Here is an 18,796-nt window from a genome sequence, read left to right as displayed (position 1 = left end):
AAACATTTGTCAACATTATTTTTATGTTGAAAACAGCTGAGTAGATTTTTTCATGTTTCTTTGATAAATAGAAAGATCAGAAGAACAACATGTCTTTATCAGCACTGTTGATCAATTTAAAGCATCCTTGCTAAATAAAAGGAAATAAAAAAAGGAAATAAAAATAAATTTAAAAATATATATACTGACTGCAAGCCTTTGAATAGTACAGTATATAATGTTACAAAAGGTTTTTTTTTAGATAAATGCTGATCTTTGGATCTTTCTATTCATCAAGGAATCCTGAAAAATGTACTCAACTGTTTTAAATATTGATAATAATAATAATAATAATAACAAAAATATTTTTTGAACAGCATATCGGAAGAATCATGTGACACTGAAGACTGGAGTAATGATGCTGAAAAGTTAGCTTTGATCACAGGAATAAATTACATTTTAGAATATATTAGTAAGCAGTTATAAATATAAATAGAACACAGTTATTTTAAATATATTTCAAAATTAAAAATTCAAATTTTTACTGCTTTTGGTTTACTTTATTTCAAATAAACACAGGCTTGGTGAGCAGAAGAGACTTTTGACTGGTAGTGTAAAACCAGCAAAAAGGCCAATCAAAGACCAGCAAACCGTCTTAGACAGGTTTGGGCCCTTTTTCACCATAGTAAAAAAAATTAAGTGCACTTTCACAGTTTCCCAACTCACTTCCCACCCAAATCGTCCCATTTCACCTGTCCACATTTCTCTCCCCTGACCTGAGGTGCTTTTAACAAAGCCGGCAAACTACCTGGTTCGTTTACACAGGGGGCGGTTCTTCCCTTTATATCTTTCCCTCCCCTCAGCGCCTCCAATATCGCTTCTTACTCTTATTACACTGTTCTTTCCTTATTGCCCGCGCCTGGGAATACTGAAGCGTGCGCTGGATGCGATCTGGACCGGTGACACGCATCGTTTCCCGCAGCATGCCTTCACGGACATCCGTGACACTGTCCTCCGGTTCATAATCGATACTGTCGCCGTGTTCTGCTTATTGAGCGCTGCGAGAAGACAAACTCAGCATAACCGCTGCAATGTAACGGATCAGCGCATTTATTCAGAAAGTCAAAACAATTACGCGGATTAAAACGCCTCAGGACGCGATGAAGAGAAAGCGATAACTATGAAGGTAAGATTTGGGCTCTGTCATTGATTGTTCAGTAGACGTGTTGCTGTGTGGAAATCACTCACGGTGCTGCCGATGTCAGGACAATTCAAAAAAGCTATTCAGTCTGTTCAGGACGCAGCCTAAGTTATCTCTGGCCTGAAAGCCACAATCCAATGACAGTGGCTGTTGTTTTGGAGTGTCTACAACCAAGTGGAAACGCGCTGTCCGATGTGCGGTTTTTTTCAGCCTGTGGTTTTTTTCCTCGCAGATCATCACGGGTCCCGTTCCCAGCTCAACACACACTGTCCACATACGCGTCCGGAGCGCAGCTCATCTCATTCACACAGTGCTCTCTCTACACAGCAGCCATTTAGAAGTCGTGTAAAGTTATAAACCTCGCAGCATCCGTACGAATAATTAACATTTAGGAATTATTTTTTGGAATTTGACCGTCTGGGTCAAATCTAGTCTTTATCAATGTATATAGACGCGTTTAAACGGATGATTTTCGAACGGCTGAATTGTTTGAAAAGAATGTGTGTGTGTCAGCGACAGTGCAGGTGAGTGTTTTCTGCAAAATATCCGTGTTGTCTGAATGTTTGGACTGTAAATGTGGGTGTGGGAGAGACGAGAGATAGAAAGATGCGTTGAGTTTGGTGGTTGCCAAATACAACAGTTTATGCTACATTGTAAGCTAGTTCTGAGTCATATTTACTTATTTTTTTCAAACTCTATCTATCTATCTATCTATCTATCTATCTATCTATCTATCTATCTATCAATCATGTTTTTATATTTAGACTGTCAAGTCATCTGTTCACCTTGACAAATGTTCCTTGATGAGTTTCTTGTTTTATTTTAGTTTAGTTTTATTTTATCTCTAGATAATTGCTTCTTTATGAAGAAAACATATAGCCATTGTTTGTACAAATTTGTTTGATAAATGTAGACTTAATTTTCGTACTTAATATACTATTTATTTATTTATTTATTTAAAATAGTATCATATTTTTTATAAATGATTATTTATAGTTTTATATCAATTTACATGTCATTAACAGTTATTAAGTTAAAATGAACAGTTATTTATTTTATAAATTATAAAATAGCTTATTATACAAAGTAGGTTTATTATTATTGTTGTTGTTATTATTATTATTATAAGGTTTGAATCCAATTAATCAGACAATAAAAAAGCATATACTAAGTATAATAAACTGTTTATATCCTTAAATGATGGTTAATGATATGTTAATTAATCTGTTGTTAATATATATATATATATATATATATATATATATATACAATATTTAAATAAATTTAAATAAATCATTTCTTTGTATTTCAATAATACATTTATAATACATTTATAATTTAATAATGATTTGTTAATTAATCATGTTTATAGTATTTAAATAATACATGTATTTGTATTTCAATAATATATTTATAATTCAATGATGATATGTTAATCATATGTTTATAGTATTTAAATAATTAATTTATTTGTATTTCAATAATATATTTATATAAATTCAATAATGATATGTTAATTAATCTGATGTTTATATATATATTAATAATGAACATATTATTGAATTGTTATGAATGTATTATTGAAATACAAATAATTTCAAATTATATATTTATTTGTATATCAATAATGCATTTATAATAATTCAATAATATGTTAATTAATTAATCTTATGTTTATAATGTTATGTTAATGTTATCTAATATATATATATATATATATATAATTTATAATGTATTATATATATATATAATCTATATATAATATATAATTTATAATATATTTATATATATAATCTTTATCATTTATTTGTATTTCAATAATACATTTATAATAATTAAATAATGATATGTTAATTAATTAATAAATCCTTATGTTAATAATATATATAAAATATATTTGTATTTCAATAATTAATTTATAATAATTCAATAATTTATTTAGTATACTAATTTACCTTCATCTGCTTATAGATGAATCCATACATGTACAAGCTGAATGTCTTTAGCTTGTTTATTTGTTTTCACATGTTAAATTTATTGTTGATGCTGTAAATCTGTTAGTTTGTGGTTTAACATCAGCTTGATGCATGTCTTTGTATTTCATCAGGTTTGAGTGACTCTTTGTGCATGTGTGAATATGTTTATATAACTTTGAATCGCAGTCATTTGTATGAGAATGGTGTACGTGCCAAAGAAACAGGCAGGAAGAGAGATGCTGAGTTGTTGAGGTGTGTGTGTTTGGGTGTGTCTGTCCTGATGTGCTACTGAAATAATGAATGTTGTGACCCAGACTTCACAACAGTGCATTGCTGAAGGCTCAGGGAGCAGTCAAGGTTATCCAACAGTTATGAATCATTCATTAATATGAGAAAGAGAGAGACAGAAGTCTGAAGAAAGCAACAATTGCAATATTCCCCAACCCGAACCCCTGAGAAACACTCACTTCACACTACGTGCTGTGTTTGTGTGTGAACATATGGTTGTGTGTGTTTACCAATGCTAGCCTCTCCTCACCTTCTCAATTTCAGCTAAATTATCAATCCAACTTCTGGCCAATTACTTATAATCGTCTTATTGAAGCTGTGTGGATGTTGCTTCGTTTGAGTTCATCTGATAGCTGTGTGTCTGCTAATGAGATGATTCTGATCCTCTGTGCAGAGCATGTATTGTGCGCGGTTGTTAATTGTGTGATTATATGCACAGTCCACACCTCACTTCATGCATATTCAAGGTGATGTGTAGAAGGTGTGGTTGAAGGAGAGAGATGTGAGGATGCTGCAGTTTACCCTTGCTGTGTAGGACAGCACTGCAAGACAATTCTGCTTCTCTGAGCTCACTGTTTGCATTACAAGACCATCACAATCTGTTAATCTGTTTCAGCATATTCAGTCTCAGATGTGTAATGAAGCCGACATCAGTCATATTATGTTAGAAACTGTGAAGGTCATTTGCAAAGTAAGTGATGTGTTGAAGTTGTAAATAAAGCAAAGGTTACTGAAATACATTTTCATACTATTTCAGTCTTTCTGCTTCAAAATTTCACATTTAATTCAGTTTGTTACTTGCCATTTCTTTGTAATTAATTGTCAAATTTATTAGCAATTTCTGAAGGATTTTTTTTTTACAGGTAGTTCATCCAGAAATGAAAATTCTGCCACCATGTTATAACCCTCATGTTATTATATGACTTGCTTTCTTCCATAAAACACAAATAGAGATACAACTAAACCATGCAGCAACCAGAGGCTGTTAAGTTTGCCAGTATCTTTTATTAATTCTTAGAAAAATAGTCATGTGGTGTGAACAAAAATAAATAAATAATGTCTGACGTCATGCGTCACCACTTACGTGTCCAAAAGCTCTATCAGATGCCACGAGAAAACAACAAATGGTGCAAATATACACTCGCAATTTGATATAATACTACCAAAAAAATTATAATCCTCCCCTTCAACTCCATACCGAAATCCCAGATAGCCAAACAATAAAAATATACATATAAATAAATAAATATAAAAATTATTTGTGTTTGGGACTCGGAGCATGGAGACTGTAGTGTACACTGTAAGTTTGAAAACGTTTAGCTTAAATGTTTAATATGAATAAACAGTGCTCATAAATGGCTGTTGAGATAGTATTCTAGGCTTGGATCTGGAAACAAAATTCGTTGGACGCATTACGTCACCACTTAGCAAGCGAATGAAGTCGAAATTACGAGAATAAAGTTGAAATATTTTGAGAATAAAGTCGTAAAATATTTTTTCCAAGAATACTGTCCCTGCGAGTATAAAACATATATGCTTTCTGCTAATAATGCCAACTTTTCCCGGTGTTACCACTACAGGCTAATTGCATGCTCAGGCTATACTCACAAAATATTCTAACTTTAATTGCTAAGATTTAATTCTCGTAGTTTTAACTTTATTCTCGAAACATTTTGACTTTATTCTCAAAACAATTCAACTTTATTCTCAAAACAATTCAACTTTATTCTCTAAATTTCAACTTCATTCTTGAAACATTTCGACTTTATTCTTGTAATTTCAACTTTATTCTCAAAATATTTTGACTTTACTCTCAAAATATTATGACTTTAATCTCGTAATTTTATCTTTTTTTTTAACGTGGCACTAAAATGCCATCATAGCAGACCCTCAATTCTCTTATAAATAAATAGAAATATTAGATTATTTGTCCTTTTAATGACAAGCCATGTTATTGAAACGTCATGTGGTGAGACTCTCTAAAAACTAAAAAAAAAAATTAAATAATAATTAATTTTTAAAATATCTTTATGTAATATTTTATTTTAATAATTGCATCACATTTTTAAATAATATAATAATTAAACAATTAATTATATGGTAACACTTTACAATAAGGTTCATTAGATAACATTAGTTAACTACATTAATTAACATGAACTAAGAATGAACAATACTTCTACAGGAATTATTAGTCTTAGTTCATGTTACTTTCAACATTTATGCATTGTTATGCACTGTATTTTTATTAACTAACATTAACAATGATTAATAAATAGTGTAAAAGATGTATTGTTCATTGTTTGTTCATGTTAGTTAATACATAGCTAATGTTAACAAATGACACCTTATTATAAAGTGTTACCAATAATATTAATAAATTAATAAAATTAATAATAACTAAGATGTGTACACTGACATGTATTTAAGGTGTAAAGAAAATATGTTACTACTTTTTATTTGGTTGTTACAACATGTGACAGTTATTGAATGCAGACCTTTCTTGAAAGTGGTATAAAGGCTTTGAATATCCTGTGAAACCCACATTAATAAAAAGAGTGCATTTATAATAACTTTGCACATTTGTTTTAAACTATAATTTTAACCCTTTAACTGTCACCGTCCCCCCTGTGGGATGCCTACGTTTACTTCACCATACTACAAATAAATCCTAATCTAATCATGACAAAAAATGTATGATATTTTACCACTGTTTTGTGTTACAAATTATGTAGGAAAAGTAATAGATTAATTTATGACAAGAGTGCACCTCAAAAATCTACATCATAACAGGAGTTCTGACCTTGTCACACTAAGACTTTCTTTGTTGCCCTTTTCCCTATCACGCAATGGAAATCTTAAAAAAAAATATATCAACTGAAAACTTAAAATCTCAAAATTCATCCTTTGACCATTTTAAACCATTTTAAACCATTTTAAAATCAGACATTGCATTACCATGGAAATTGTACATCATTCAATTGTACATTGTAAATCATATTACAAAATGTTTTCATTCATGAATTATAAAAATTTAACTTTGGTTAGTGCATTTTCATGTCTATGTTAAAGATAGTGTGGAGTGACAGTTAAAGGGTTAAATGATTTTTCTTTTTTTTTAATCATCATCACTCTTATTTATTGTCCCAACTGTCATTGGTTCATAATGACTTTAAAAATGAAAAATACTTTTTGTATCAACATGAGGGAGTAAATGATGACAAAATAATTATTTTTTGGGCACAATATGCCTATAAAGGGATAGTTCACCAAAAAATTAAAATTCTGTCATTAATTACTCACCCTTATGTCGTCTTTTGTTTTCTTTGGAACACAAATTAACATATTTATGATGAATGAAGGTTTTAATGGGTTTGGAACGACATAAGGGTGAGTAATTATTGACAGAATTTTCATTTTTGGGTGAACTATCCCTTTAACCTCATAAAATAATTGCACAAGACAGCATCCCCTTACTCCTAAGGGCAAAAAAGTATAGTAAAACTATCAAAGCGCACCAATCAATGAACCAAACTGTTTGAACACTTACATCTTGACTTGGGTCAGTGAAGTGTGGCGCAGTTGAGATTGTATTGTTCTTTATCTTCCCGCTATTTAACCTAAGAGTCAATACCTGGACCGTAGTACCTCTCGCTTCATTATCCACACCAAATGGACCTTGGCATGTCTGTTGCTTGGAACTACACAAATATAAATCTGAACGGTGATGGATCGGTCCCTGTTATATGGATATTGATAGCCGGTAGGACACGTGTGTGTCGCTGTAAAATTGTTACAAGAGAACCGCACACAGCCTTGAGCTGTAGGCTGCTCTGAGGAGGCGAGAGGGAGGGCTGCAGGGATCAATATCAAAGAGCAGGAGAAGAGCAAGGGATGGAGGACATGGTTGAGGAGGGAGAAACAGAGGGGTAAAGGACCGAAGAAGAATGAGGAGGCGGGGCAAAAAAGAGAAAAGGAGGCTGGTAGGGAGAGAGAGAGAGCTCAGAAGGGAGCGATGGAGGGTCACCTTCAGCGATGGCATCTGATTCAGCACAATCTTTCCCACTCGGGTTACTGCACTGTGACCTAGCCGAGCATGCTGGGACTATCTGAGGCCAAGCCTGTCTTATGGTTTCATTTTCCGTTTCTTTCTATCCCTCTGTCTGTTTCTCCTTTGACCTTTCGTCTATACAAACTCAATCACCTCCTTTTTTTGTCCTTGTGGTGCTTCTACACACAGCTCAGGATTTATGCTTTGTGATGGTTTTACTTTCTCCAGTATCATGTCATTGTCATCATCTAGCTTTAGAGTCTTTAGTCATGTCACAATATACCAAGACTGTTTTTTCTTGCGCTTGGGTCATTTTTCATCTCCCTTATGTTATGTCAACATCTTGGTTTCTGTCTCGCTCTATCTCTACAGACAATCACCACTCCCACACAAGCGTTTTGCTCCGTCATACTTTTGTTTTGGGTCTTTGCACATCATGCAGAGACAATTATGTGTTATCTCTGACAATAAAAGCCTTTCGACAAAGAAAAAAACACAATTAAAAGCTTTCAGGCATGTCGTTTCGCATTGTCATTTTTGATCTATGACTGAATCTTTGAAGTACTTTGCTGTATTTTTTTCAACGATTTTTGGGACGGATAATTTTTTGTAAAGAAACGTCAACTCTTTGTGTTTTTACACAATCGCTTTAGAGGCTTGAATTTTGACAGTGTAAACTAACATAAAAAATTATTTTTTAAATATTCACCCTTTTCTCATTTTTTAGTATTTTTATTTTAAATAAATGATGCTTTTACGGAGCAGGGAAGCATTAAATTAATTTAAGTAACAGTAAAAACATTTGTGACCCTAGACCACAAAACCAGTCATAAGGGTAATTTTTCTGAAATCACACCATCTGAAAGCTGAATAAATAAGCTTTCCATTGATGTATGGTTTGTTATTGTTTTTTGAAAATCTGTAATCTAAGGGTGAAAAAAATTAAAGATTAAGAAAATTGGCTTTAAAATTGTCCAAATGAAGTTCTTAGTCATGCATATTACTAATCAAAAATTAACTTTTGGTATATTTACGGTCGGAAATGTACAAAATATCTTCATTCATCAACATAATCTTTACTTAATATCCTAATGATTTTTGGCATAAAAGAAAAATAGATCATTTTGACCTATAAAATGTACAGTTGAGGTCAAAAGTGTACATCCCCCTTTCAGAATCTGCAAAATGTTAATTATTTTACCAAAATAAGAGGGATCATGCAAAATGCATGTTATTGTTTATTTAGTACTGACCTGATTAAGATATTTCACATAAAAGATGTAGTCCACAAGAGGAAATAATAGTTGAATTTATAAAAATGACCCTGTTTACACCCCAAAAGTTTACATCCTCTTGATTTTTAATACTGTGTAGGCTACACATCTCCATTCTGTTCAAAAGTTTTCACCCCCAGCTTAATGCATATTTTTTCCTTGTGGAGCATCAGTGAACATTTGAACCTTCTGTAATAGTTACATATGAGTCCCTCAGCTGTCCTTAGTGTGAAAAGATGGATCTCAAAATCATACAGTCATTGCTGGAAAGAGTTCAAATACACAAAAATGCTGAAAATCCAAAGAATTTGTGGGACCTGAAGGATTTTTTCTGAAGAACAGCAGGCAGTTTAACTGTTCAGGACAAACAAGGGACTCATGAACAACTATCACAAACAACAACAACAACAGCAAAAAACCCAGCTGTGGATCATTCTGTGTATCATGGACAATTAAGAATCGAGGGGATGTAAACTTTTGAACCGGGTCATTTTTATAAACCCAACTATTATTTTGTCTTGTGAACTATATGTAAACATCGTTTATGTGAAATATATTATTCAGGTAAGTACTAAATAAATCAACAATAACATGCATTTGCATTTTATATGATCCCTCTTAAAAATAATTAACATTTTGCAGATTCTGAAAGGGGGTGTAAACTTTTGACCTCAACTGTATTGTTGACTATTGCTACAAATATATCTGTGCTACTTATGACTGGTTTTGTGACACAGGGTCACATTTATAGTGTTACAATTTTTTTTTTTATTTCAAATAAATGCTGTTCTTTTGAATCCTGATTTTTCCCCCTTTTTTAACATTGATAATAATAAGAAATGTTTATTGAGCAGCAAATTAGAATGATCTCTGAAGAATCATGTGATACTGAAGACTGGAGTAATGATACTGAAAATTCAGCTTTTCTTCGCAGAAATAAATTACATTTTAAAATATATTAAAACAGAAACCAGTTATTTTAAATTGTAATAATATTTCAGAATATTACTATTTTTAATGTGTTTTAATTTCAAAAACATTTTTAAAAATTTACCAATTACTAATTTTTTAAGGGTAGGGTGTACATGATTTTATGTACCCTTATTAAATTTATAGTAGTGCATTTATTTCCTATCCTGATTGCACTAGGCTTCATGGGTATTAAGTCTGGGTGTGTGTGTATGTGTGTGGGCTATGTTTGGGTTTTGTGTTTGCTGTGTGTTTTTCAGCCCACTCCCATTTAATCTTTTATTTTTAAATCTGTCACGGCTGTCCATGTGTCTGCTACACTAGTGGCCCAGATTTGGGCAGGATTGAGCATCACAGAGTTTAATGCAGCTCGTGTCCGAGGGTGCGGGAAAGTGATTAGATGCAAGATGTGTTACTATCCAGACGTTCTCCAGTAGTCTATAGGCTGTGTGGATGCGCAGGTTCGTTTGGAGGTCGTTTGTAATTTAAGATTCACGGGCTGGCTGGCCTCCAGCAAGTGTCTCCGTGGAGGGTGATGTAAGATTAGGGTCAGAGCAGTCAAATACAGGTTAGGACAGAGAAAAGGTGACATAACTGCTCAAATGCAGGTTATTAAAAATATTAGACTATGCGGAAGCCTAAATTATTCTTCCTAGTAATGTGAAGTGAATGTATGAAGTGAAATTATTGTGATTAGTGAAAAATTCTAAGTAATCCATTCAGAAATCTAAATGCGTTTTGAATGTAACTGTAATCTGATTACCAATGAATTTAATTTAACTGAATACAATTATTCATATTTTGTATTTTAAATATGTAAAACAACCTGGTCTCATGACGAAAATGTACCTGTGGGAACGAAATACGTACCAATAAGTACATATCAATGCATTTTCCAACAAAAATGAACACTAGAGGCAGTAAAACACAAGCACTTGTAATCGTTTTCGTACACAGTTATGATTACAGCTACCTATGAGATTATGCTAGCAACACTGTATTTTTAATACTGTAAGGGTAGGTTTAAGGCTGTGGTACACTGAGGCTACGTCCACATTAATCCGGACACATTTGAAAACAGAGTTTTTGTTTTAAAACGCTCTCCATCCACACTAGCATTTTCAAGCGTTTTCCAAATGTTTCTCATCCACACTGAAACGTAGGAAAAAGTTAAATTCGCCATACTGCGAATGTGTAAAAACCCACTGAGATGATACAGACGGAAGAGACATAATAAGTTTTCACGCAATTCTTAGCAGAATCTTTTAATTTACGGAAATATCTCATCATTCACTAACGCATTCATGTCACGTGCTCTCATGTTTGATCTGAAAAGCAGCTGCCCTCCCGTTTAGCTGCAGGAGTCAGGATAGCAACTGTGAGTACATTTTCTGTCATCTTTTTAGGACTGTAATATGAAGACACAAATTTATCTTTAGCAGCAGTGTGAAAGTGTATAGCACATAGCCACAATTACCAGTATAAAGATGGATATCTATTGGTACAATATCCGTCACATGACTAAACATGCGTCATCATTTTCAAAAGCCTCCGTTTTCACAGTCCACACTACAATGCAAAAACGGTTTTCAAATTTGTCCACTTTGGAGAGCGTTTTCAAAAAGCTCAGTTTCCTTGACCAAAAACGTCATCTCAGTGTGGAATAAGGACAAAACGGAGAGAAAAAGAAGCGTTTTCAAACGAAAACGTATTAGTGTGGACATGGCCTGAATAAAATTTTCACCAGTTTCAACTTAAAAAGTTAAGTTCAGCAGCTGCCTTAAAATTTAAGTCATTTTAACTCATTACAACAAAATGAGTTTAAATGACTTGTACTTTTAGGTTGATTTAACTTGTCAGTTGAAATAACTTGTACTTTTAAGTTGATTTAACTTAAAATTTTAAGGCAGCTGATAAACTTTTTTAAGTTTTTAAAAGTTTTTAAGTTGAAACTGGTGAAAACTTTTTACATTGTAGGTGTACACGATTGGATAGCACAAACTGTCAGAACACCAGATGTAACGAGCTTGTTTGGTAGCTCAGCCGGCATGGAATTGAACTTTAGGATTTGGAATCCTTGGGTACGATTCCTGTGAAAAACATGACTAATGATGAAAAAGCTAAAGGTGAGAGATAAAAAAAACAAGCTAAAATGGCATGCTTGCGATTGCAAGTGGTGTCCTCCTGGGTCTCCTACCATAGGGTCCCTTTTCATTCAGATGGCAACGGATAGTGCGAGCTGACACTGTTGTGCTCTGTGTCTGCAGATCAGCTTGAATTTGTTTGAGATCACTGTCAGTACAACATAAACAAAAAGTCACTGAGTGGACCTTGTTTTATCATTTTACATTTGCCCTGAGGTTGACATATTGTACTAAAAAGTCAAGAATAAAAAAAATAAATTGTGAAAAAAAATTCACTGGTTATTTGCCCGAAAATGTGCCATTTTTGCTGTTGTAGCTTTAGGACTCTTAGCAAAATCTGCATTACATTGTAAAAGCTTCACAGAACTGTGCTAAAAAGTGGCACATAAATATTTAAAGGAAGTGTGATTTTTTTGTGCTACTAGTGTCACTTAGCATAATTACAAAAATAAAGCATATTTTTAAACAACCTTTGTAAACGCCCCTTACAATCATCAAGGCTTTACATTTTTTTTATCCTTATAATATCTTACTATTTTATCTGTGGCTTGACAGTAAAGCTTGCCTGAGTTTAGCTTGCTTCTTGAGAAGAAACTCTACAGGTTCAGCATCTCGTTTGGAACCCATATATTCCATCAAATTCCATCTTACCCATGTTTTACCCTGTTGTCTGTCCCTGCATATTTTAGCAAGTCTTTGAATTTTGACTTGCATATCTGTAGCTGAATCTGAGGGAATTTCTTTTCCTATGTAACCCATCAGCCATTGTCCCACACTGGCTAAACACCCTCTGGCTGAGCCTGCTACAATAACCACGCTCCAAACTCTCGCTATTGGTTGAGCTGGAAAGACTGACAGATCTACCCATATGCAAATGTAATAAATGTACCTACACTGTATAGACAAAAGTATTTGGACATTTACACTTGGGATGTGCCCGAATCCAAATACCGTGTTCGGAAAAGAAATGACTTGTACTATGGAACCACTAAAGGGAATAAATATGAGATGGAAAGAGCAAATATTTTTCAATGCTTTCTCTTGCAATTAATTTGTTATGGAATTATGCTGAATATAAATTGCAGGCATCAGGAAGCCGCTATTAATATGCAGGGCATTGAAATTGCTTTTGAATGCACGCTTGCTTTTTACTTCATTTTTGAGATTTGCGATCACACATGGTCTGTTTTCTATGGAGCGGCAGTACTTACCACACATTTTACAAGATTAGATGTTTGTCACTGGTGCTCAGGATCTGCAAATCATTTGCTATCATTCTATCAGTTATCTCTCCTTACACTGTTTATATAGTAAGTGAAATTTTATGTATTGCAATGTAACAGGCTAATGCTGGCAAGCAGCTAACCATTTCCCTTTAGTGGCGCCATAGAATGCATTATTCGTTTTCCGTACCTATTCGAATATGATCCTAAGTTAGACCAACAAACTTTAATGACATTATGCCTCCTTCATGATTTGCCCTCCACAGAGCAGGTTTCCACTGCTCGAGAGTCTAGTAGTGGTGTGCTTTCACCACTCCATCCAACTCTTGGCATTGTATTTGGTGATGTGAGGCTTGCATGCAGCTGCTTAGATATGGAAACTCATTTTTTGTGCTGATATTAATGCTAGTGGACATTTGGAAGTCTTCAGTTATTGAATAAGCAGAGTGTTGGTGACTTATATGCACCATGTGCCTCAGCACTCATGACCTTCTCTGTGACATTACGTGGTCAGACTTCATGGCTGAGTTGCTGCTGTTCCTAACCACTTCTATTTTTTAGAAAGCAGGGATAAATTTCATAAACTGACGTATTGCAAAGGTGGCATGACATCTTAACCTCTACCGTACAGGTAACATATATAGCAATATCACTTTTGATACAGTGCAATATATGTCTCATATATATATTTGGGAACGGACCGCTGTATATATTTTCATGGTGCTTGAGAGGCTCAGCGTTTACACATTTAAGGGAGATAAACTCATGAATCTTCTACAGTATATTATTTCCATACTCTTTTTACAAGTATGCTAAAGTGTAATTCTTTTTACAAGGGTAGTTGATGTCTGAATTTTGGGTGTCAAATGTAAAATTTATGTTTTTGAACCCTTGGAAAACAAGATATCAAGAAACCAATCAAAGCTTTATTAGACTGCTGGTCCCTCAGGATTCTGTGAAGGAAAGTAAATTCCCCTCTCAGTCATTGTGCAGAGTTGTCATGCTTACCAACACTAAAACAGCAAGGATAAGCAAACAAGATGGGGATAACTGAGTAAACTGATTCCTCACAGACAAACCTGCAAGGTGAAATGCTCAGCAATAATTCAAAGATTTGTTTCCTTTGTCTTCCTCTGTCTTCTTCACTTTGGTCCCCAGCCTGCATAACAATCAGTCCGCCCAAACACAGATGTGTACTTCACACTGAGTGATATTCCTATTAGAGCAAGGTGTTTCTCATACGAATGAGGTGCTTTTCCAGCTTTGACTGGAATAAATGTTCTAGACTGTTAAGCAGAAACTGTCCCTGCATGTTTATAAGATTAATCAGATAATACAGGTGCGGTATTCACCTTACAGCTCTTGTTTATTCTTGTTAAGATAGATGTTATGCGGCAGATAACTTACTGTTTCACCTACTGACACAAAGATGTTCTAATCTTCTGTCTTGTTGGACAGTTTTCCAGCTAATATGTATATTATATCGTTATGAACATAAATGTTTTTCAGAATTTAATGTAAGACATCTTCATTCTGTCTCAGTTGCTGACTATTTGTCTCTCATTTTCAAGCATTCTTTGTTATCTTTTGACTGATTGACTGTGGAATTAAATTAGACACTCTTGTAATTGAGTCATTTTGTTTACTCTCTTCTCTTTACTTTCATCATTTGGCCTCGTCTCTGTTGAGACTGCAGTTTATTGTAGGCGGGGCCTCTAAGGTTTGCAGAATGGCATTGACCGTTTTGTTAAGTGAAATAATGTTTATACCAAAATATACAGCTGTAATAATACAGGTGGTGAATAGAAAGTCAGAGGATGACTTGATGTTTATCATTAATGACCTTTAATTAAAAAATGTCTGACAAACTTGTTCAGACAAAGCATAGTGTTAACCATGCAAATACAAAACACCACACTAGAACTTGTGACACTAAAATAATACTGTAAACAAATATAAAATTATATAACTGATAAAAATTTTAAACACAACTATACATTGTATACATTGTATAGTATAAACTGATAATAATAATAATATTTATTATTATTATTATTATACTAATAAGAACAATATAAAACACACTAAGGATTAAAGGAGAACTCCACTTCCAGAACAACAATTTACAAATAATTTACTCACCCCCTTGTCATCCAAGATGTTCATGTTGTTCTTTCTGCAGTCATAAAGAAATTATGTTTTTTGAGGAAAACGTTTCAGCATTTTTCTCCATATAATGAACTGATATGGTGCCCCGATTTTGAACTTCCAAAATGCAGTTTAAATGCGGCTTCAAACGATCCCAAATGCGATTGTAAACGATCCCAGCCGAGAATGAAGGGTCTTGCGTGGAGAAGAATAATACAATTTATATACTTTTTAATGCCAAATGCTCATCTTGTCTTATTCTGCCTGGACTGTTTCTCTTCTGGTTCATGACAGTTAGGGTATGTCGAAAAACTCTTATCTCATGTTCTCCCTCAACTTCAAAATCTTTTTTTTTAAGGATGTTTGATCTTCTTTGCTTGTTCACTTTGCAAAGACTGGGTCTGATGTAGGTTGATTTTGAAATGATTTTTGAAGTTGAGGGAGAAAATACGATTGGAGTTTTTCGACATACCCTAACTGTCTTGAGCCAGAATACACAAAGAAAGGCAAGACAAGCGTTTGAGATTAAAAAGTATTTAAATTGGATTTTATTTTATTATTATTTTTTTTATGAAAATAACCGATCTTTTCGCTAGATAAAGACCCCTCTTCCTTGGCTGGGATCGTTTACAGTCGCATTTGTGATCGTTTGAAGCCGCATTTAAACTGCATTTGCACTTGAAAATTCAAAATCGGGGCACCATATCAGTCCATTATATGGAGAAAAATGCAGAAATGTTTTCCTCAAAAAACATAATTTCTTTACAACTAAACAAAGAGAGACATGAACATCTTGGATGACAAGGAGGTGAGTACAAAATATGTGAATCTTTGTTTTGGAAGTGGACTTCTCCTTTGAGCTGCTGAGTTCATGAATATTAATCGAGTTGTGTGCGTTCGCTTGAACTGATTTGCTGAAATCAGAACACGGACGATAATAGGTGAGCGCCAGCCAATAAGATTGTCGTTTGCGCATTAGTTCCGCCTACTACCGAAGAAACCAGCAGTTCTTAAAAGCTGAAGAATTTCAAAGGAGCTCCGTTATTTTGACCGGAAAATACGACAAAGAATATCTTTTACATGTAGCGTGTTAATTCAGCATGGTATGTAAAACTCTCTCACTCTCTTTGTGTGTGTGTGAGACAAAGCGACGACGAGTCGTGCACCTTCACAATAGAGTTTACGGTATGTCAAATACAGGTACACTGCACTGAGATGAATTGAAAAATAACGCAGATCGCTTGACAGAGAATGAAACTGAGAAGCGCTCAGTCATTGTTCGGCGAGTGAAAATATGTGTGTACTATACTTATACTTAGCGTCCAACTCACACACTGGCGAGTAAAATCGGAGAATTTATTAGCCAGTGGCTAATATTAGACATCCTTTAGTCGCCCAGAGTAAAGATTTAGTCGCATATGTGAATGATTTACTCGCAATGTAGAGAGTTATAAATATGACACTAAATTTGCACATCTAAAATAATTTTTCCAGTGCTAATTATCTTACAGTTAATCAATTAACAGGATTTTTATTTAGTTAGTTAGTTAGCATTGAATGATTTTGAATGATCTTAACAGATATTGTAAGGATACTATTATGACTATAATCCATTATGTTATTCACGTCCATCAATAACTTCTATTTTGACAGCTTTCAGTGCAGGTTTATTGTAGTGTTACTCAAGCCTCAAGTGTTACTAGCCACAAGTTTTCTAATTACATCATCATTAAATGTTATGAATCTTTGCTGATTTATCTCAGTTTTTCCCCCCCTCTGAGCGGCGTCTGAACTGATAAATCTCTTTATTGCTTTAGTCACCTTCTAATTAGTGTCACAAGCCTAGAGCTCCTGTTTATCTTCACTGGCCAAAGGAAGTTACTCATCTTTATTTTTTATCTTGCTCTGTCCTTTGGGTGTTAGTAATGAAAGTGCCTTGAAATGGCTTGCTGTTTCCATCTAACCCAGACTTACCTTCTACCATTTTAAGTTTGAATAAATAGTTCACCCAAAAATGAAAACGTGCTGAAATTTACTCACCCTCAGGTCATCCAAGATAGATGAGTTTGTTTCTTCATCTGAACAGATTAGGAGAAATTTAGCATTACATCACTTGCTCACTAATGGATCCTCTGCAGTGAATGGGTGCTGTCAGAATGAGAGTTTAAACAGCTGAAAAAACATCACTATAATGCACAAGTAATCCACATGACTTCAGTCTATCAGTTAATGGCTTGTGAAGCAAAAAGTTGTATGTTTGTGGTGAACAAATCCATTGGTGAGCAAGTGATGAAATGATACATTTCTGCATATCCTTTAAGGTAATAAACTCATCTACATCTACTGGCCTGAGGTTGAGTAAATTTGAAGCAAATTTTCATAATTGGGTGAACTATTTCTTTAATGCTTTCCTGCATTCCAAGGATGTTTTTCTTTGAACACCTACAATGTGACACTTAAACACTTCCAGTGATAATGAATTCAGCAGTCTCTAAAAAGTCAGTGGCCCAGGGTAAGGTCGGCTATAATAATGAATACAGAGATGAACATCCATTGTTCCACATTCAGCAGACACGCAGCACCCGATCACATGACTCTATACTAGTTTCATTGGCACACATGACGTATAGCCTATAGCATTAGTTATTCATGTTGTTATGAATGAGATGCCATGGGTGTTCCTGGAATAAAGATTGATCCAAAAATAGGTTTTATGAGGAAACAGATATATTTAGAAAGAAAACAACAATGGCGGTAGATGTGACAGATTGTTTTGCTCCGGGACTGTATGGAATTTCACTGGTGAGCCATCTTAGCAGAACAGAGGGGTGGATGTGAAAACGGATATGGGGTGGTCAGCTCTTTCCTGACCTTAAGGGTCAGCATTTTCAACACTACATGTAAAATATGCAGTATCTTCATAGAGCCACCAGCTTATCTAGTTTCCAGTTGAAACTGATGTAACAAAACAAGCAGAATATCTGCTATATGGGAAGTATAGTACATCTAAGCTAATAATGTTATAATCACATTGTTTGTAATTGTAAGATTAGGTGACACAAGTAAATTTGCCAGTATCATTAATGACAAATAATCAGAATTGAATGAAAATGAATGTACACATGTATGCATTAAATGTATTCATGACCCCTAGAGAAAGATCAAAATGCTCTTTATATTTGTAGCTATGACAAGGAGGCTTTTCATCTCCAGAGACACAGAGTTTCAACCTTTGAATATAGATGCAACTAATGCCGCTGAGCAAGGTTGACAGTCTAGAGCATGAAGATGTGTAGCTATATAACCAGAACCTCCGCTGTGTGTGTGTCTGACAGCACGAGTCGTCTCAAACCAACCAGACTTGACAGTTTGTCTCACACAAAGACACCTCTAGACATTTGGGTGTGTAACTAGGAATATATTTGCTTGATCTTGCCACATATATAACAAATAGATGGACAGCGTTGGGCTGTTTTCTATCTATCTATCTATCTATCTATCTATCTATCTATCTATCTATCTATCTGTCTGTCTGTCTATCTA

At 34.1% G+C, this 18,796-nt stretch overlaps 1 protein-coding gene across 6 annotated transcripts in view; it reads left to right on the top strand.

Moving 5' to 3' along the window:
• Positions 1–889: 889 nt before the first annotated feature.
• The window catches only part of LOC127170172 (membrane-associated guanylate kinase, WW and PDZ domain-containing protein 2), a 101,233-nt gene continuing 83,326 nt past the window's right edge, over positions 890–18,796 (top strand). For 3 of the 6 annotated variants that reach the window (XM_051117982.1, XM_051117981.1, XM_051117983.1), the window contains exon 1: positions 1,440–1,704. In XM_051117982.1, coding sequence (XP_050973939.1) covers positions 1,622–1,704 — 83 coding nt within the window. In that variant the 5' untranslated portion in view covers positions 1,440–1,621. Of the gene's footprint in view, positions 1,166–1,439; positions 1,705–18,796 lie in introns of those variants that run through there. The other 3 variants (XM_051117980.1, XM_051117979.1, XM_051117978.1) reach the window with 3 other exon arrangements.

This window comes from Labeo rohita, chromosome 8, assembly GCF_022985175.1.
Source record: "Labeo rohita strain BAU-BD-2019 chromosome 8, IGBB_LRoh.1.0, whole genome shotgun sequence".
NCBI lineage: Eukaryota > Metazoa > Chordata > Actinopteri > Cypriniformes > Cyprinidae > Labeo > Labeo rohita.
The sequence above is the reverse complement of the archived record's forward strand: the minus strand, read 5'-3'. Positions and strand labels throughout refer to the sequence as shown.